The sequence below is a fragment of the Exophiala spinifera genome, assembly GCF_000836115.1.
Source record: "Exophiala spinifera strain CBS 89968 unplaced genomic scaffold supercont1.4, whole genome shotgun sequence".
Classification (NCBI taxonomy): domain Eukaryota; kingdom Fungi; phylum Ascomycota; class Eurotiomycetes; order Chaetothyriales; family Herpotrichiellaceae; genus Exophiala; species Exophiala spinifera.
In genome coordinates, this window is record NW_015622516.1 from 1,096,598 (window position 1) to 1,116,689 (window position 20,092).

The window sequence follows — 20,092 nt, forward strand, 5'->3', positions numbered from 1 at the left end:
TGTCTTACAATGTGTACACTGGGATCAGTGAGCTGGTTGTTCCCCCTCCACGTCTAGATCTCTTCCAAGGTTGCGACAGATCTGCAGACTTGATTCAGAGTGACTCACGGAGATGTAAAGATAGCGAAACTTGGCTCTTCCGAAACTAAAGGATTCATCCCAGAGAGATCGCAGAACTTGGGGTCCTCGAGAAGGATGCCGAAGCAAGCTCGACTACCTAGATTACTAGAGAACGGAAAACCTAATTGCCGTTTACAGTTTGATCCTAGAGGGTGAGCGAAGGCTGCTTTACCCCGAGCTTTAACTGAGCCCTTGGCTGAATATCACTGAGCGCTCCCTGAGCGCCCACGAGCAGCTGCCTGAGCTACAAGGGCCCCCAATCTGACTCCTAAGAGATCGGTTACACCGGCCTCTCACGCTAGGCATTGGTTTCGGATATCACTCACTGATCCTGGCATGTCCCTGCCCCTACTATGTATACAGCTGCCTAATTTTCCTTGCCCATGGCGCCCTTCTCTCCATTCCCGGCACCAACGAAGCACGGAATTAAGCCCTCTCCTTCCCCATTTTTCCCCAGGTGGAGGGGATCCCCATACTCTGCTTGGCACTGTCGAGGCCCTCTATGAACGTTCCCTCACATGCTAGATTTAGCAGTCTCGCTCCCTTTCCTGAACGAAAAGATAGGAAATTGTATATGGCTCATGTAGTAGTGGACTTCCTTCTGCGGCGGGTATTTGCAGCTCATGCGAGGTTACGGGATGCTTTGATGTAGCCGATGTCGGAATGGCGAAGAGATACATTCGTACGAATGGGGCAATGATTGGCCGGGCTCGAGGCGTTTTGGTCCCGATTTGCAGTCGTCAAAGGGATGCCCGCGAAATCTTCAGCCGCCACTGCAGCTTTAAGGTCTCGGCGTGTCGTCCGCCTTTGAGATCGCGTCAGAAAGAGAACCCTATCCAAAGACATGACTGTATTCGTCCTTGACACGGAAGATCGTGACCGCTAGCTTCATCAAGTTGTCATACACCAATATCTTAACCAGGAATCCTACAAAAACAACAGCCAAAAGCTTCATCGTCACGGCCAACGCTATGGCGCAGGCCTGAAATGCCTGCTCTCGGAGCGGTGTCTCTCGCGGCAGCCAGCGAGGGCGATAAACGTAGACGTAGTATCTTGCGCAGCCGCTGAGCCCGTATATGAGACGAGCAGTTGCGGGCAGAGTCAAACTCCAGTAGAAGCACTGGAAGAATAGAGACTCTTGCTTGCTGAGTTGCATCTGACAGGTGAAGGTAATCACATGCCACAGCATGTAAAGGATAACAATCCCAACGATCGCCAACATTGTAATGAAAGCCGTATTCCTCGGCGGTATGGTGTCGACATCAGTGAGGTTGTTGTTGGCATTGCTGTCGCGAGGGACTTTTTGGCGCTCTCATCGTACTCCGACATCGTATGTCCGGATTGGCAATCATCAGCAGCGGCCAGAGCATCTTTTTCGTCGACACATTCGAGAATGTGGAGAGGGAATTCGCTCAAGAGAGGCGTCGCAATAATACAAAGAAAGTATTTGATGACTGGCCGCATGTTTGCGATGGCGAAGGTTGCTATCTCATCAGAGGTAAGAAGCTATCGCCCTCGACTTACAAGGTCGCTGTTCTTAGCAAGGCGCTTGTTAGTCGCTGGGCCGGGCCAAGCTGGCTCTTCACCGACGAAACGCGACTGAGATGTGGCAGCGCTTAAAGTGGCTTTGGCACAGCAATGCCTCCCTCCAAATTCATCATGAGACGCCACGATTCCACGATTCGAGGCCCCGCGCAGTCAACCTGGAAGACAATCTGAAGATGCGATGCTAGTGGAAAAGAACTCAGTGATCTGGCTTCGAGGACATATTGCCAATGACATTCGTATTCTTTTGATCTTTTATCTGTCTTTGTCCATGTTATTACATGCGAAACTCTGTTGCTCTGCCCTACCTCACAATTCATTTTGACCAGATCATTCGTGACTGAAGTCAGAAACTAAGAGGAGATCTGTTATCTCACTTTGTCGCCTCGCTAGCATCGCTCGCAGGCTTTGCTTTACTCTCATCCCCCTGATCTACCTTTGCTGACCCTCCAGCGTTGGCTTCCGCAGGCTTGTTCTTGGCCTGCTCTTCGGGTACGCCCCTCGTTGAAGGATTTTGGCCTTCGACGTCAGGATGGTCTGGCGCAACACCCGACGGGTTAATTTCGTTGCCCTCTTCGTCAACAAGTCGTGTTCTTGTTTCGTATCTAGTCTGGAACGAAGCTTTTCCTTCATTCAGTAGGGCTTGGACTTGCTCCTCGTCCAACAAGTTTCCATCTTGGTCACGGTATTCCACGCGCTCTTCTAGGCCAACGACATTGGGTTCAGCAGCTTGTGGAGTCACCGCCGATGGGTCATCTTTTCGTGTCGAAGCAACTTGTGCTGAAGGGACTGTGGGAGTGGCACCCCCTACATTCGGCTGGGATTCAGCATACTGAGAGTACTGCGGTCTGTTAGCTTCAATGTCGATGGTGAGAATGCACAAGGTCTTACATCGTGGTAAAAGGTATTGCAATCAAAGTCCCATGTGTCGAAGAGCTTGACTGCCCTGCATTGATCTTGCGTCCAAGTGTTCCCGTACGCGAGGGGCGCGTAGAGAGTGAACACTCCAACAGCGAACGCGACAAAAAGAACTGCTACAGCACGACCGATTTCAGGACGCTGTTTCAAACCGAGGGAAGCAATCCGGTTCGCAGCAAAATCGAAGATCTGGCACATCGCAATAATGGCGAAGTAGAGTGCTGGGAAATAGTGATGCAAGAACAGTTGTCTCGCCATGAGGTAGAACGGGAAATAGTGCAGCGCCCAGCCCAATACAGTCTGGCCGATTTCGTAGTCAAATCGCTTGAAAGTGACATTTGAATAGTCGTTGCAGCTTCGCTGCCATCGAAGGACAGCAATCCCCTTGAAGACAACATATGTCAGGATGGCGAGGGTGGACGACCACCAGATCGCAGGATTCCCAAGAAGGTAGATCTGGCGATGGTCTTTGCCCCAGAAATTGATACCACGTCGCAAGATTGGCCATGAACCAGGTCTAGAATCCCAGGCATGTGACTCGACCAGGCCTGCGTTGGTCTTCCACATCACCTTCTGTAACTCCCAGAATTTGCCCAAGAAACCGGGATTCCGGTAGTTAACCTTTTCAGCTGTTTCATCCAGCTGAGGATGGAAGTTTTGTTCAATGTACCAAACGCTGTTTGGCAGCGTTCCGCCTTTAGCGCAAGTGACCTCCTGTTGCTCGAAACCCCAATCCGGGAGTTTGACTTTATGGGAGAACAAAACACAGCCAGTCATGATGTGCACGAGCTTGAACTTTGTCTGGATGGTTCGCAGTCTCTCTTTAGCCTCCTCGCCGTCAGACATGGACTTGACAATCTCAACTCGGAAGAGGTCATTGGCATCGCCTTCAAAGCCTTCATAACCATAAGCAGTCACTTCGTTCTGCCACTCTGCTTCGGTGATCGGAGGTCGAACATCATGAGAATGAATGCGTCGGTGAGTCATGGTGTGGTAGAGCCTAATAACGTCGCCGTCTTTGATCCATTGAGGGCCGTCAGTGAGATTGCCCCAAGCCTGAGGCCCAGGAATAGTGATGTTATCTGCGGTGATTGGTTGGGTTTGATTTTCAAGGAGGAAAACATTGTTTTCATCTTTGTGTGGGTATAGTGTGACCTGTTGCTGTTTGCTACCACCGGGGTACATGTGAGAGTGAGAATGAAGGTAGCCTCCCTGTGTGTTGTGATGCCTGATAGATACCTCGCTACCAAAAGCCACATCCGCAGGGGTATCGGCCATGCCCTTATTGTTGAGCGTGGCTTGAAATTCAGAGGACATGAATCCATCACCATCGCCAGGGTTGACTAGACACAGGAAGTGGATGCCAAACATGCCGACATAAAATGCAACCGGAATGACGATCAAGCAGAAGATCCGAGCAAACAAGTGCTTGAACCACTTTCTCGCTGGGACATTGACAGTGTCACCGAGCAGGAGCCACAGTTGCAACGCGGTCAAGCTGCCGACCCAAGCAATCGTGAAGAGGCCAACCCATTTGACGCTGACAGTCGCTCCTAGACCGAGACCTGTTGCAGCTAGCCAGAACCACCAACTGGCATCAAACGCTCGTTCAGGACCGAGTTCGTGCTGGTTGCTGAAGCAAGTCCATGCCAGAGCAGTAAAAGCAGTGCAAATTACCAATGGAGAATCGAGCAGAATCAGTCGGGATTGTGTGACCAGGCCGTTCTCAAAAATGAGCAGGGCCGCTCCCAACGAAGCTGTAATCGTCTTGCATCCGGCAGCTTTCAGGGTGAGGAAGATAGTAGGGATCGTAAGGACACCAAGAATTGCGGGTAACATGCGCATCGCAACATAGGGGACGCCTGGCTCCAGATAATCCTTTCCGATATCTTTGAAGTCGAAATCACCCTTGAACCCGGCGGCCCAACCGGCGAGTGTGATGAGCAATTTAGCCAAAGGCGGGTGGACGTCCATAAAGAATTTTCCCTTGATGTACTTGGTTGCAAAACCACCGAAGCTATCAAGTCATTAGCACGCCCTCTTCCTGAATAAGTGGACAAACTCACTGAACCTCATCGAAGACTACACTTGAGGGCTGGTAGATCCGGAACAGCCGCACCACCGCAGCGAGCATCGTCAACAGCCCCATGAGCTGGTAGTCGGATACGGGAAGGAGGAAGACATCGTTGTCTGTTACTCCTTCTGATGCGTAGCTCGTCTTTTTCGGTGTGACTGCCTTTGTGGGCCCCGGCGACTGGCCCTTTTGTAGAGTTCCATTCTTTCGAGGTTTATAGGCCATGATTGCGTAGGAGAGAGGTCAACTGAGGATTTGCGGGATAGTTCTCGCTCTGGACTCGAGGATTGTCGCACAAGAGTGGTTGATGATTCCGCCCCCAAATGGAGACAGGGGAAACGTGGTCAAAGAGAGACAGGAAAGAGACGGAGATTCATTAAACAGGTCAGAAGACCATATTAAGAGAGGTAGGAACAACAAGCATAGAAGAAGAGAATATGTGCGAGGGGATTGAAAGGGCGAAGAAAAGGACAAATGTTCAGGAGAGACTGACAGGACAAGTTGTTCTATGGATGCATCAATTCGCAGTCAAAAAGTGACACAAGAGGCCACATGCGCGTCGTGAACAGTGAAAGCCGCAGTCGCGGCCCCTGTCAATGTGACAAGCCTGGAGTCGCGCGGCCTCACCATAAGTTTAGGTACAAGGTGTCAAGTAAGTTCGGGCTCTCCAGGCGCACTAGTCAGTTAGGCTCGCCTATTCGAGCTCCCCACTAAAGTGCCAATATGCCTCGTACTCGTACTTGCTTGTGCACCAGCCACAGCCTTGCACTAGCCACACTAACCACGTCTTCCCAAAGAAAGTCTGCACTGAATTCTACAATTTCATGCATACTCGACTACAACGCCCCATGACTGATCAACCTCTCTGCCATACAGTCACTACGACAACCTTTCCCGATGCCGAGTAGAGGATACCAGAGATAAGGTTGTTTTAAACAAACGCTATTCGGCTTTACAGAGCAAGTTGTACCTGGAGGCAAGAGGTGGAAACAAATCTCAACGACTTCGCGACCACCATGACTTCAAATGGCGCAGTCCCAGACCTGCCCGAGTCGGTCTCTAAGCCTCCTGATGGCGTCGTTCTACCTCCAAAGGATATCCGCGCGATCATTGAGAAGACCGCAGGCTATGTCGCTCGTAACGGAACGGTATTCGAGGATCGCATTCGAGACAAAGAAGTGTCAAACCCCAAATTCTCCTTCCTCAATCCTGCCGATGCCTATGCTCCCTTCTATCAGTGGCGCTTGGATGAGGTGCGCTCCGGCCGTGGCACTGCCGTCTCAGCAGGCCGAGCTGGAGACGCGACGCCCGTCCCAGAAAAACCCAAAGGACCCGAACCGCCTCCAGAGTTTCAGTTCAGCGCCCGTATGCCCAATATCTCTGCGCTAGATCTTGAAGTTGTCAAACTCACGGCGCTACACGTAGCCCGCAAAGGAAAAAGCTGGATGACTTCTCTCGCAGCTCGCGAAGCACGAAACTTCCAATTCGATTTTCTCCGACCTCAGCATTCTCTATACAATTTCTTCCAGCGCCTGGTAGATCAGTATACCATTCTACTACAGACCGGACCTGAAGGTCAAAAAGCAGAGCAGGCACGCATACAAGCGCTCCAGGCGAACATTCAAGATCGATTCCGTGTGCTGGAAAGAGCAAAGAAGCGATCAGAGTACGTCAAATGGCAAGACACACAAAAGCAAAAGAAAGAAGAGGCCGAGGAAGCAGAGCGTCTGGCATACGCTCAAATAGATTGGCATGATTTTGTTGTCGTCGAGACGGTCCTCTTTACAGAAGCAGACGACCAAGCCGATCTCCCTCCACCCACAACCCTAAACGACCTTCAATCCGCCAGCCTCGAGCAGAAAGCTATGATGAGTCTGGCGAGACCGGACATGCGCATCGAAGAAGCTATGCCAACGTCCGACATGGACTATGCTTATGCCGGATATACAGACCCATACTCTCAACAACAACAGCAGAATGGATACCAAAACCCCCCACCCCAGGTTCCCGAAGTCCAAATGCCAGCATATACACCCTCACCCCTCCCGCCGCAACCTTCACCCGTCCCCGCTGCTATGCCTCCCCAGATCCCACCTCCTGCATCGTACTCACCCGCACCTCAACCAACAGCCTCACCAGCTCCAGGCCAACCTCCTATGCGTATAAAGCAAGACTACGTTCCCCGCGCCCAGCAACGAGCCGCCCGCGCCGCAACGGCCCTGTGCCCGAACTGCGGTCAACAAATCCCTGTCGCCGAGCTCGATGCACATTTGCGTATCGAGCTGCTCGATCCACGCTGGAAGGAACAACAATCCAAGGCTGCCGCACGCTTCTCAACGACTAATCTCGGCGGCACGGACGTCGCGGCGAATCTCAAGCGCCTCAGAGCACGAACTGATGGCACCGGCGCAAACTCTGGCGCAGACCCTGTGGCCGAAGCCGCGGCGCGCGTCCTCGGCGAGCAGGAGGAAGAGGAGCGGCGAAAGCGGGCCAAACTCGACATACCGGGCCAACCACAGGTTCAGCAAACCCAACCGCCTCCAAACGTGCAGGAGCAGATTCAAAGGATACACAGCAAATACGCTTCATGAGATGCGCGTCCTCTAGGCACAGAAAAGACTAGCCAGCTTCATGGTCTAGTGTTCGAATTTTCGTGCTTGACAGGGCATGAAGCTCGAGCCTCAAGGTATGAGCGCGAGCTGTTCATTGTTGGCGTGTCGTGAAGTCCTACCAATCAGCCATCAAAAGCGAACCCGGATATTTCAAGGCAATCGAGGTTGAAGAAAGATGGAAAAGGCTGCCACAGCACTTTCTAACCGACTAGCTGATGCTTTTAAAGCCATCAAACTGAACTGCAAGCGGTAATGGCGCCATCACGAGAAAGACCCTTCTTCCATACCGAATGATGATCGTTGAGCTGTCGTTTGTACGGTCTTACGTATGACTCCGCCCTCGCATTCTCAGCTAGAATCTTCAGGCGCCAGGATGGCTGGACCTCGGTGTCTGGGACGAGGTATACATCCTGTGTCGGTACAGGGCGGCAGTCTTCCACAAGGAGTCACTCTCTTCAGATGTTCAAGAGCCAATCTGACATCTTGAAAGCGACATGGCCACACCCACGAGACTGAATGCGTCAACTTTGCCAGCCGGTGTGGTAGCTAGCAAGTGTGAAACAGATTGATATGAATTTGATTTGTTGACTCCCGTCCTTCTGTCTCCTGTGTGGGTACTACTGTTGCATCGCTGTTTTAAAAATGTCCATCCATATACTCGAAAGGAAATCTGTACTAGCAATATCCATTGTACTACCATCAACTTAAACATTCAAATGCCACATGGTGTTTTCGATGACAAACTCGGTTCAGCTCGTAAGAATTCAAACTTGATAACCGCTTGCACGCTTGAGCATGATTTGGAGCCCGGGGTATTCGCAAAAGCAAGAACATCGACGCAGAGCTATTTAGAAAGTGGTGTGGGACTCGAGTAGACCCCCATTTCCAAGGTAGATAAGATGGACGGTGAGTCGATCAGTCAAGGGTAGTTCTGTGGTGCACCGGAGCCGTAGCGCCACTACTGGCCCTCTCATTGTCCTGGGAGGACGTGACACGTTGCGCGGAGAGAAGAGATGTGGTCCGGTAGTCCTTGGAAGTCCTCGGCACCCCGTCGCGAGAGGAAACTGGTTCAATCACCGCCGTGGGGCTGACGACGGGTCGAGTGATGTCCAATTCCGGATTGTAAGCGGAAGCCTCCAGATCGTCAAAGTCCTGGCCAGGATTGGCAGTTTGGTATTCGCAGCTCTTGATGAACCAGAAGAAGCCGGAGGCGATCAAAGAGCCCAGCAAAGGGCCAAGCCAGTAGATCCAATGTTCGGGGGGGAAGTAGGAGTTGGCAACGCAGGGACCAAAGCTCCGAGCAGGGTTCAAAGAACCACCGGTGTAGTAGACGCCTTGGTAGTTTAATCAGCTTCGGCACCGGAAAAGGTGTACTGTACTGGATTCCCTCCTCGTTGGAACTTACCGGCCAGTTCGGCGATGAATAGAGAAAGCCCGATGCCAACCGGAGCGAGAAATGTGCCCTTGTGCTTCTCAACTGCGAGCATGAGGATGGTGAAGACGAGTCTGTAGCGAACCCACTGTTAGTGGTCTTAAAAAAGTGGTGGGTGGATAAGAAACCCGGTTCTTTTGCTTACTGGGCTGTGAGAAACATCTCAATGAACAATCCTTGTGTCTTGTTCGTCCCTCCACTGAGAGAAGTCGTGACGGCCAGAGGACCGGGAAACAGGGCCTTGACGACGCCTGCAGACGCCATGGCTCCGAGCATCTGTGCAATGAAGACGAGGAACCCGCGTAGGAAGGGAACTGCGCCGATAAGGCAGAGGCCCAGCGTCACCTGTATACAGTGCTCAGCCACTTCGTCTTTCTCCTAAAATACACCACTCACAGCTGGGTTGAAAAGGCCACCTGAGATCCGGTAGAATATCCACGCATTGACAGCAAGCGAGAAGCCAAAGCAGAGGCTGATATACAGGAGTTGTGCCGGGTTCGGGCCTTGAGGGAGGTTGGTGCTGGTACTGCCGGTGGTGGTTTGAGGAGTGTTGGCTACCTGCGTGCCAGCAAATGCGAAGAAGCTGGGAAATATGGCAAAAGCCTCGTCAGCGCATCTTGTTGCCCGTCAGGAGCCACGAGCATGGGGCAAACGTACAGGAAGAGAAATGTACCAACGAATTCGCCAGACATGGCCACGAAGTGGTTTCGAGGGCCGTTGGGAATCCTTAGGAAGAATGGATGAGCCTTCGGGCCTTGCATCTTTTCATCTTCGCCTTGTGGTGTCGCTCCAGTGGAATTCTCTGCCGTCTTGACTCTTCCCCTTCTGTGGCCAAAGAGACCAGGAAGGAAGCCAGACTTCGCCCGAATATTGTCCATGTTGGAACGTCTGCTGCGGATTTTATTGTTTCTTTTGCAACGAAAGAGCGTCAAAGTGAGAACTAGGCTGTTTGCGAGCGTACGATAGGTTGAGAGGGAACACGATCAAGGTCAGATGGCTGCCCGACGCGACAAAGCCCACGGCACGAACAGAAGGCTGAAAAGCTGCAAGGATAAGAATGCATAGGAAAAATGGTCGACTCAGCTGAAGACAACAGGTGCCATACGAAGGACTTCAAGGGTCGATGGGCGACCCTGACATCCTGCCATCTCCTCCACCAACATCATCGTCAGCAGACATGTGGGTGATAAGGACAACACATGTTGATCAAAGCGGTAGTACGCGGCAGCGTCTCGTGAATGGGACATGGGCGCCATCCAAAGCTAAAAGATCGATTTGTAGCGACCTGATGGGCATCTGGCTCGCTGGAAGGAAGGGGATCGGAGATGGTGATCATCATCACTTCTCGACAATCGATGCCGTCATGACGAAAGCGGCAGAGACAGCGAGCATCAATTGGGCTTCTGGTGGCTGTTGCCACTACGAGGACGAGTAGACACTGCACTTCGGGGTTTGCCAGTCCCAAGTCCCGCGAGTTGAGCTGAGGCTTCTCCAGCGTTTCCGCAACTTTGTGTCTTTCCAAGAACCTAGAAATGTCACAAACGGCCAGGAAAGGCTGGGCGGGCCTTGGTAAATAAATACTTCTCCAAGGCGCCCACTGTCTTGGGATAGCCAAAGGTTCATCGCATCTCCCACTGGGCCATTCAATTGGCCTATGGACCGTATCATAGAACCTGGCGAAGAGGATCTCCGTCTTATAAGTTGTTTCCACTGTACGGACTACAATAATGTACTGCGACAAGATTACCGATGGGCGCTCCCCGTCCACATAACGCTTGCGGATCGTCTCGATCGTCGTTATACAGGGCTTCGTCGTGTCTGGCCATTTATGCGAGGGTAGCATTGCTTTCTACCCGAAGATCCGCTTATAGTGCATTTGATTTGTATCCAGTTACATGCACAATTATCCTCAAATACAATGTGCAATTTTCGCTGGTCGAGATGCATATCTCCAAATTCCAGATCAAAGGAACATTCCCAAGACTGTACGGAGTAGAGACTCCTTGGGACACTGGATCTCCATATACGAAACTCGCTCCTCACAAGAGAGTCTCAGCAATATGGCGCAGCAGATTTTATTCACGCTGCGTTTCTAGCACGTGTACACAAAGTCTCCTTGAACGAGGCATTGTCTCGTCCACGGAGTTGGATCAAAGGAGATTGACCTGCAAAGTACTCCGTATCCATGTCTGAGTGAGAGACAAAGCCTGATCAAAACTATCTTAGGCGTCAGTCTAATGCTGCAGCATCACCATGTGGTGGTGATCGTAGTGATGTATCCTTAGTGTCTCGCAAGAACATCAATGAACGCCGCATATGCGCAGTATTTGGTGACAAGAATAGCTGAGTCTGACTTTTATCCTGAGACTGTCTGGTCCTTGGGACGTATGGCGCCTCAGGGCGCGTCTGCAAGAATTGCACTTAAAGGCCCGTTTACTCTGAACTATCAGCGCACGTGACCATGCTTCTCCCATTCCCTAGACGCGCCCGTATGTGGTCATGATACGGATACACGATCCCGCCTGCGCCCTCACTTGCATCCCATGACAAGTTCACACCCCGGATCAGGCTCCAAGGCTTGATCGACACTTCACTCACATCCCTTCCAACTTATCGAAACACTCTTTTTTTTTGAGTATCAACTCTTACCATCGCCTTCCTTGTGTTCAGCGTTATCAGCGTTGCTCTGTCCCCTGTCGACTGTTTAAAGCAGATGGCGTTTCCATAAACCACTCCTTAGACTGCCTGGGAAGTTCTACTTTGCCAGAATGAGGCCGCTACGGTTTCTTCTCCTCCTCACCTTCTTCATAACGCTCCCGATAGCCTTGACTTTCTTCTCCCTTTTCTCATTATCCGAGAGCAATGCCGACACCTTTCACACCGGCTACACCCCTCGCCAACGTAGCCTGCGAGCGTTCTTCTCATTCCAAACCCCATCCAGCTTGTTTCCGCCTTCAGCAATAATTAGCCTAACAGCGGATAATTCTACATTCTTCCTGGCCAGGCCTGCTGCGTTTGGACCGAGCCTGCCTTCGAGGGGACTCAGCGGGCAATTGTGGGTGGGCAAGGGGTTTGGAGATGATGCACTCCTGAAAGAAGAGAATATTCATATTGTGGGATGGGAGTTAGGCTGTTCTGACGTGCCAGGCTGGGGCGAGGAGACCTCCAAGAGAGAGAAAAACCTGCCTCAAGTCGATCATCTACAGGAAAGCTCCAATAAGCGCCGAGATTTGGGCCGTGATGGCCAAGCAGGCGATGAGGATCTGGATGGTTCAGAGCCCTTTCAGGAAAACGTGGAGGACGACGGAACGGATGACTATCTACATCACCCTCTTCCAGACTCGAACCCTGCTACACCTGGCCACCCTGGCGAGCCTGCTAATATTGGTCCCTCCGATCAAAAGAATCCAACTCATGCCGACATTGAATCTTTACAAGAAAGCGCCGATATTGCCGGAAAGATCGTGATGCTTAGCCGAGGCGGATGCGGATTTTTGGAAAAGGTCAAATGGGCACAACGCCGTGGAGGTATAGCCCTTATTGTGGGAGACAACGAACGCGGAGCACAATTAACAATCATGTACGCCAAAGGAGACACATCGAACGTCACTATACCTGCCGTCTTCACCTCGTATACTTCGGCTCATCTTCTGGCCTCGCTGGTGCCACCTGAGTCGGGCGAAGACGAAGCTGGCTCTGGCAAGGGCTCGGACAAAGCAGCGAAGGGCCCACAGAAGGGTAACAATCATGAACAGCAGGACAGCAAGCCAGTGTTTACTTCAACCAAATCTCGGAAACAGCAGCCGACCATTGTCCCAGCTAAGGATTCTGCCACCGCTCAAACTGAGAAGGGCTGGGTAAGCAATGTGCTCAGCGCGATTGGCCTGAACGAAAATTCTCCTTTCTCGCATGTCGAGGACAGCCGCCGGCCACCAAGCAGCGGTAACATCGATTGGGTCCTCGTAGAAGACTGGGACGACGACATGCCGGTGAAGTCGAGCAAAAATGCAAAGCCAGCGGCCAACATTCCCACTTTATCAACATCAATGCTGAGAACAGAAGCAACAGCCTCTAAAAAACCAGGAATGGACGACTTCGTGATCGGCGTCCACGATTGGCGAGATACCGACTTGGTGGCACCAAAGCCGTCGAAGAGCATTGCCAATGTTGTCGCCAACCCAAAAGCTGGCAAAGGCAGTCAAGCAGAAGCCACCAATGTCGTCAAGCCGTCCAGTCAAGCTCAAGACGCTCTCAAGGGTGGCAGTATTACGCCGGGCAGTGGCGAATATGTTCATGAGAAATTCGAACAAACGAACCGTTACAACAGAGGGCAAGATCGGTCGAAACAGCAGCAAAAGCATGCTGATGCTGCTCCTGTCGAAGAAGCAAAGGGCTGGCTCAATTTGTTCAGCTCGAAGGATTCCAGAAAAGAAGCGCCCAGGACACCTGCCTCAAAACAGGAACAGGATGCTAAAGCAGGCTCTGCCCAAGTGCACAGTATAGCAGGCCACCAGGAGGATGAGGACCACCCGGGTTTGTGGGTCACCTTGACACCGACAAGTGTGTCGACAAGCCCATTCTTTGACACGCTGCTTGTGCTTGTCATCAGTCCCTTGATTACGCTGACGGTGGTCTATGCACTACTACTGTTGCGCTCGCGTATCAGACGACGAAGATGGCGTGCACCCAAATCCGTCGTGGAGCGATTACCTGTCCGCACGTATCACACCATGAATCCAGCGTCCTCGACCACATCGTCGCAAGTGGCCTCTTCAGATGCGTCCTCACCAACGTCCCCCCTTCTGATCTCCTCATCACAGAATGCCTCGGCGCGCCCACGACCACGCTCGCAGACCACCAACAGCGTATTTCCAGGAAGTACCGGCTCGACTGCCTCCCAAGCTCGCAACCTGACTTCGCCGTCAGAAAAGGGCCCATCAAAATTCGCCAGGCGGAAGCGCTACACAGGGCGCCAGATCGAATGCGTAGTTTGTCTGGAAGAGTACATCGATGGCGAGAGTCAAGTCATGTCTCTGCCATGCGGGCACGAATTCCACGCCGAGTGCATAACTCCCTGGCTTGTGACGCGGCGACGTACATGCCCCATCTGCAAAGGTGATGTTGTGCGGAGTCTTGCGCGCACAGACTCCCGATACGAGGAGGATGTGACGGAGGGCGAGCAAACTAGTGATGATGTGCAGGAACGCGCTGCTCAGACGACCAATGAGGATGTGAGTGCCGCCATTCCCATTCCGACTCTCCTCCGCGATGCGAACCACGACGTCGAACAAGGCCATGCTGTCGACGCTGAGGATGACGTACCTTTGCTCAACGGCCAACATGCAGGAGGTCAAAACTTGGCTGCGGCGAGAGACGGAAGTACAGTGTGGAGAAGTATCAGCGCCAGTGTGAGTCGACTGAGTGGAGAGACTCTCTGGAGAAACACTCCCGTCGATCGCAACAGGTGAGGAGGCTCGAGTCTGGCAAGCCAAGGGAATGATCTCCGGTCTTGAGACAGGAGATATGGTGGCGTTGATGTCGTTGTTAGCCAGGAAAGGAAAGGAAAGATACCCCAATTGGACTCTTGAAGTCTATTCTTTTTTCGATATTCGTTCTTAGTTTCATGTTTGGTTTGTTTTTTCATATCGTGGTATGTTTCAAGGAGCATCAAGCGCTTTGAACGTGATTGTAAGGCGATGGTAATTTGTGCCGCTTCGGCCGAGAGCTGCCAGAGGAATCAATGGCAGTACGTTGACCTTACTCTGCTAGTCTAGAAATACCTATTGCACAGGTGCCTACGTAGCACGTTGCGAGTCTTCAGAGAGGACACAGAAATCCCAGACAGGGAGAGAAAGAAGATGAATCAATCACACCTCAGGTATTGGGTTTTGTATTTTTCGGGCTTTTGAGACCGCCAGGACTCCTCCGTTTCGTTGCAGGACATCTCAAGGAAGGAAGGTGGCTAGGTAGGCAGGTAGATACGTGGATCAACTCAACCCAGGCGCTGTTGATGGCAATGTTTTTGAGATATTGTGTTCTTGGAATGACGTGCACGAGGATACTTTTGTGTAGATTAATATTAATTAATAATACAGTACTATGGGGATGTAGAAAAGGCACGTAGGCCGGGTAGCTAGGTACGATGTAGGCAAGTTACGTAGGAAGATACCTTAGGTAAGATGAACAGGTAGTTGCACAGGGGTTCGAACGTAATCGTCTCCGGGATAAAACCATGCCGTGTAGGCACCTGGCATGAAGTAGGATACGATAGGATAGGATGGTATGATGGTGTGTATCGCTTTTCGACTCTTTGAAAAGGGCATGATGGGTATTTTATCGCTGTCATGGATCTCGTCGCACATTTTATATCTTGGGGTTGGTGTCCGGTTTATCTTTCGGGAACCAGGTAATTCCCGCTAACTTTCTGCTATTTTGTCCTCTGATGTCACCACAGCAGCAGCAGCAGCAGCAGCAGCAGCAGAAGCAACATCAGCAGCAGCAGTAGCAGCAGCAGTAGTGTCCAGTTCAAGGCAAGGTCCAAGCCCATGTCGATGTCAATCGACCTTTGGAAACGGTGACCATTTCGCCGTATGGCTTGCCCTAGCGATCTTGTTGAGCTCCAATTGACTGCGTCTCTGGAAGTCACGGGGTGGCGGCTCAGGCGTTCCTTCAGGATGATCCTCGTCGACGAGATAGTGTCTGGACATTGGCTCGAGGATGTTCGTCTCCGGAAGATTCAGTTTCCGCGGCTGCATGTCCGAGGGCATCTCCCAGCCTTCAGGGGCCGGGATCTCGACCTTTTGGCCGGTCGCGGGGTCGACGATGAAGTGGCGCGCGGGGAGAACCTCGACGGCCCGGATGGGCTGGATGTGCGTGTAGTAGTGGTGCACGTGGATTTCGCGCGTGACTTGTTCCTGCACGATCTCGACGGTGTGTTCCTTGACGACTTCCCGCGTCACCGCAGGCTGCCAGGCTGTCTCGACGTCTGTCTGGTGCGTTGAAGAGCCGGGTCGAAAGCCCGGCGGGAGTATTGTATGTCCGTTGTAGTGAGGGGAGCTGGTTTGGGGTGTGCTGGAAACGGTGGGAGTGGTAGATGGCTGAGTTTGTGGTGGTGAAGACGAGGACGCCGAAGGAGAAGATGCTGGTCGGAATGGTAAGTTGGACATCTTTGGAGACGGAATGTGGTACAGAGGGTTGAGAGGTGAGGGATCGAACGGTGCTAATGGGACGTGACGAGGTGTCCGTGGAGGCTGGTGAGGGCCGGATTGATCTCGTGCAGATGTAGTGGGAGGTGATGGAGGTTTCTGGTCGTGCGCCGCGGCGGGTTCCTGGTCTGCGTCCTGGGCGTCGCCAGACGGCGGCCGTTCACCGAGTTGCTCAGTGGACGGTTTAGATATGGCTCTTACTCCCTCGGCGGTCTGAAGCCGTTGTTTACGAAGAGACGAGGAGCGCTGGGGAATCGCCTGGGTGCGTAATTGAGGCAAGGCTGTGAGGCTCTCGTCAGGATGCTGCTGGACCATAGCGGGTGGCACGATCGGGCCAGTGGTGGAAGAAACAGTCAAGGCATTGGAAGATGGACGTTTCTGCAACCGGCGCGACCTTTTTGGACGGACGGTAGGGCCATTGCTCGTGTTCTGGCGGTTGCTTGCTTCCTTGCTCCAGCTTCGACTGCGGCTGCGAGTGGTGTTGTGAGTGAGAGTCGCCGCCTCGCTCAAACCAGCCGACATGACGTAGAGTGAGTGTCCTCTGCGCCTCTCGAACGGTTTTGATGGGGATTTTCGCTATTATCGAGCCCGTTGCCACGCCAGGCTTCTTGTCAGTAGTGATGTCGAAAGTTCAGTCAAAGTATAAACTGTCGTCATGACCAGTCCCAGACGTCTCGCTCGCGCAGAAACAAAACGTGGAAAACGAGGCGATGGGGACGACTACGCAAAACGAAAAACACAGCCAGACACAGCTGCCCTGTTCTTTTCGCTTACCTCCTGAGTGATACTAGTCGCCATGGTTGACCCGGTCTAACTAGTGGCCTAAATACTGGGATGCCACGAGCTGGACATAGGAGGTGGGCAAACACGTTAGCTAGAGAACCGTGAGAGGCAGCTACAATAGGCTCGCAGCCGAGCTTCGGATGGGGGGTCGCTGGCGACTGTCGAGATACGGAGCAGTTCTAGGCTCCTAGTTAGGGAGTCCTAGACTCGGTAGAGTCGTAGTAGTCAGAGCCACGCTGCAAACTTCAGCATGGCCCCTCTGGCTCTGCAGGGATGTGGCGACTTCAGCGAGATAAATCCTAAACCTGGACTCTGGTCTAGGCAGAGTTTGGCAAATGTGTTCAGGCCCGAGACGCTGGCGAACCTTTTTCTCCGCGGCGCCACTTGCTGAAATTGGTTGCCAGGGCTGAGGCTAAAAGATCATAGACATGCATCATCACTGAGCAGTCAAAATCAAAACTTATCAGTATCGCCAGAAAACCAGGAGCAATGGCAACCGAGCCCTGCGTGGTGACGGTGATGCGGCGAGCCTCTTTTGCCTCCACTCGAAAAGGACCCTCGGACGCCTTACAACCGGCATAGGCTCCTCAGGCTCTAGACTCTAGACTCTTTGCGATGAACAGGGCAGACGTGCCTTCGAAAAGCCACTATTGAGGTTCTGGTCAGGAATGGGAAAGGCCCCGGAAAATCATCCCTAGAACATTGAGTAACGAGAACCGAGGTGAGAGATCACGGATCAACGATGCCATGATCACCGCTTCTGGTCCCAGGATCGTGGATGGGACGATTGGCCGGAAGTTTTGTGCTGGTGGCTTGTGAGTTGTCGATCAAGCTTCATCCGTGTCGTCCATCATGATCCTCGCTTTCCATGTCTGTGCTCAAAACTGTGTCCTAACTAGGTATTCTACGCCATCGTACATACAACCTTCTACACAGGGTCTGTCCTCATATGCCCCGGACCGCCTGTTTCATCATTATTGATCTCTATGGAGTACTCATGACGCACTATGATACATAGAATTGTCCTCTTTCAGCTGCCATGATCGCTATGTCGCTGGTGAGTGGCATCCACCGTTGTCGACCCCGTACGAGCACAGCATCCTTTCGTGTCGGGGTCGCCTCCCCACTCCTCTTTCTGTCCTTACATACGCTGTGGCTCAGCGCTGTTCTTAAAGCCCAGACATAGTATCCGTACATTGCACCTAATCGTCATATGTCTGTGTGAACTCGAGTTTGCAATCACATCATCAGCATTTTCGAGAGCATTCGAAGAACCTTTCAGACGCGGTCATACTTCGCTAGTTGCATGCATCTCTGTCACCCCCCCCCCTGCTCAAGATCCATAGGCGACACTCGGCTAACGACTCCATCGCCCAGATCTGATTGACGAAACCTTCAGGGACCTGCACGTCTGATCAGTTTTACACGCCATGGCCGTAAATGCCGGAGTGTTGGTTCCCTCGCGGAGGGCTCATGCTGTACTGGTAGGGTCAGCAAGTGCCATGATATCACATCCCTGACGATGTATCCTTCTTGTCCTGGCCACCGCTCAGAGACGGTGTATATAGTCCCGTCATGTTCCTGGATTGTGGCTTCTTTCCGAGTCCTCACTCACATTTTTCAAATTGACCTGTAATAGATCCCAAAGCTCAGCCATCCACCTCGCCTTTCGCAGACATGGAAGCAGCCAAAGCAGCCGTTCAGAAGATCACTGGCCACCGGGGTCAACACACCACGGTCGAAGAGACCGTCAACCCAGCGGTTACTCGAGAAACCATCAAACCACATCGTCACGAAGAGGCTACTGAAGCCGTTGACCGTGAAGTTCATCAGCACCACTACCACACGACCGTGCAACCACTTCAGCACCAGGAAAAGTTGCCTGAGAAGCACACCCACAACATCCTCCCTACCGAAGAACGAGAGTTCCACCATGACAACCCCAAAGACACCGAGATGAAGCTCAGCTCAGAGCTGGGTCACTTCAAAGACCACAGGACCACTGAACAGGTCCGTCAGACGCAATCTGTAGCTCCATCCGTCACTGGCGAGCATGTTCACCACCACGTCCATGAGACTGTGGTCCCGGTAGTCCACAAGGAGACAATTCAACCAGAAGTGGTCCACACCACGATTCCTGTACATGAGTAGGTATCGTCACATTTTACCGAAGGATTTTGACTAACAAACATAGAACTCACTATGCCGCCGCCCAACATCACGGCTTGTCCGCCTTGCCCATGAAGACCCTTGATGAGTTCAAGAATGCTGGTGGTGTCCTCACTGGGGGTAAGCACAGCGCTCACGAAGAATACGAGGGTGCTCCTCGCAAGTACAACGAGAAGCTCTCCACCACACTTGACAAGCTTGGCCTCGAAGCCAAAGAGGCAGTGGGTGGTCATCACAATAGTAGCATGAGCAACAGTCACACTGGCACCAGTGTTGGTAACGATGCAATCCCTCGCAATCGTGCTGAAGCTGCTGGAACTACTGGCAACGATGTCGGTGGTGGTCTTGCTGACAAGTCGAATCTCCGTAAGGATTCCGGGGTTGGTGGTTTGGGCAATGGAAATGACCTACACAGGAAGGAAGTTGGCAGCAACACTCACACCAAGCCCAGTCTGAAAGAACGACTGGACCCTCGCGTTGACGCTGACGGCGATGGCAAGCGTGGCTTCGCAGACTGAAAGCTCAACCCAGGCGCGGTGAGGGCTTTCTGAGAACGAAAACATGTATAAGGGTGAAACAGACGGATACCCCCCCCCCCCCCCCCCCAGGTAATGGCTGTGATAGTGTTGAACAGGCTGAGTTGTGACGGTGTCATTACAACCCCCATACTCGCGCCGAACGCCTCCGAGGAACTCCGCCGCCTAGAACGCTCCTTATTGCGCATTTCGCAACACTCTTTTCACAACTATCGAGTCACTCATTGAACTATATCATGTTGACAGCAATATATAGGCCGGTCTATTGCCAATTATTACCAATTATCGGAGCGCTTGTTGCAACCATTAAGGTTCACAAGGAAAGGGCGACTTGCGGCCTGTGATGAGGCAACGAAAGAGGCCTCGACCGGACAGAGAATAGTCGCTCCTTTTGCCTATATATATCATAGTCCTTGACCTCATAGTTATTGAGGTCAGACTCGTCAATACATCCCATTTAACTCCCATTGTGTGAGCGTTGCACGATAGTTATGAGCCCGGTTCCCGATTTCGCTTGAGACACCTGTCAGTTAGTGGTTTGATAAAGCCTCGTCATTGTAAGGCTAGCCAATCAAACACGTCAGACACGTCAAGTTCTCTACGCGCCACGCGCTTCAGGTATCCACTAGTAAAACCACGCATTTTACTATACTTCCTTTTCAGCAACCTCAATATGTCGGAGTTAAATCCAGAGTCTC

The 20,092-nt window shown here is 52.2% G+C and overlaps 7 protein-coding genes across 7 annotated transcripts; 3 read left to right on the plus strand and 4 right to left on the minus strand.

Annotated features, from left to right (window-relative positions):
* Window positions 1–952: 952 nt before the first annotated feature.
* PV08_05596 (uncharacterized protein) lies at window positions 953–1,342 on the minus strand (the record flags this gene model as incomplete). Its single annotated transcript, XM_016379937.1, has 1 exon — window positions 953–1,342. The coding sequence occupies one exon, from the start codon at window positions 1,340–1,342 to the stop codon at window positions 953–955; it is 390 nt and encodes a 129-aa protein (XP_016235764.1).
* Window positions 1,343–2,038: 696 nt separating this feature from the next.
* On the minus strand, window positions 2,039–4,882 carry PV08_05597 (uncharacterized protein; the record flags this gene model as incomplete). Its single annotated transcript, XM_016379938.1, has 3 exons — window positions 2,039–2,506; window positions 2,557–4,600; window positions 4,650–4,882. The coding sequence occupies 3 exons, from the start codon at window positions 4,880–4,882 to the stop codon at window positions 2,039–2,041; spliced, it is 2,745 nt and encodes a 914-aa protein (XP_016235765.1).
* Window positions 4,883–5,673: 791 nt separating this feature from the next.
* PV08_05598 (uncharacterized protein) lies at window positions 5,674–7,248 on the plus strand (the record flags this gene model as incomplete). The annotated part of the gene is made up of 1 exon (XM_016379939.1): window positions 5,674–7,248. The coding sequence occupies one exon, from the start codon at window positions 5,674–5,676 to the stop codon at window positions 7,246–7,248; it is 1,575 nt and encodes a 524-aa protein (XP_016235766.1).
* A 936-nt stretch (window positions 7,249–8,184) lies between these two features.
* Window positions 8,185–9,579, minus strand: PV08_05599 (uncharacterized protein; the record flags this gene model as incomplete). Its single annotated transcript, XM_016379940.1, has 5 exons — window positions 8,185–8,603; window positions 8,675–8,775; window positions 8,847–9,046; window positions 9,098–9,284; window positions 9,359–9,579. The coding sequence occupies 5 exons, from the start codon at window positions 9,577–9,579 to the stop codon at window positions 8,185–8,187; spliced, it is 1,128 nt and encodes a 375-aa protein (XP_016235767.1).
* A 1,890-nt stretch (window positions 9,580–11,469) lies between these two features.
* PV08_05600 (uncharacterized protein) lies at window positions 11,470–14,169 on the plus strand (the record flags this gene model as incomplete). Its single annotated transcript, XM_016379941.1, has 1 exon — window positions 11,470–14,169. One exon carries the CDS (start codon window positions 11,470–11,472, stop codon window positions 14,167–14,169), a length of 2,700 nt encoding a protein of 899 aa, XP_016235768.1.
* Window positions 14,170–15,255: 1,086 nt separating this feature from the next.
* Window positions 15,256–16,428, minus strand: PV08_05601 (uncharacterized protein; the record flags this gene model as incomplete). The annotated part of the gene is made up of 1 exon (XM_016379942.1): window positions 15,256–16,428. The coding sequence occupies one exon, from the start codon at window positions 16,426–16,428 to the stop codon at window positions 15,256–15,258; it is 1,173 nt and encodes a 390-aa protein (XP_016235769.1).
* A 1,938-nt stretch (window positions 16,429–18,366) lies between these two features.
* Window positions 18,367–19,376, plus strand: PV08_05602 (uncharacterized protein; the record flags this gene model as incomplete). Its single annotated transcript, XM_016379943.1, has 2 exons — window positions 18,367–18,836; window positions 18,884–19,376. The coding sequence occupies 2 exons, from the start codon at window positions 18,367–18,369 to the stop codon at window positions 19,374–19,376; spliced, it is 963 nt and encodes a 320-aa protein (XP_016235770.1).
* Between the last annotated feature and the right edge of the window lie 716 nt (window positions 19,377–20,092).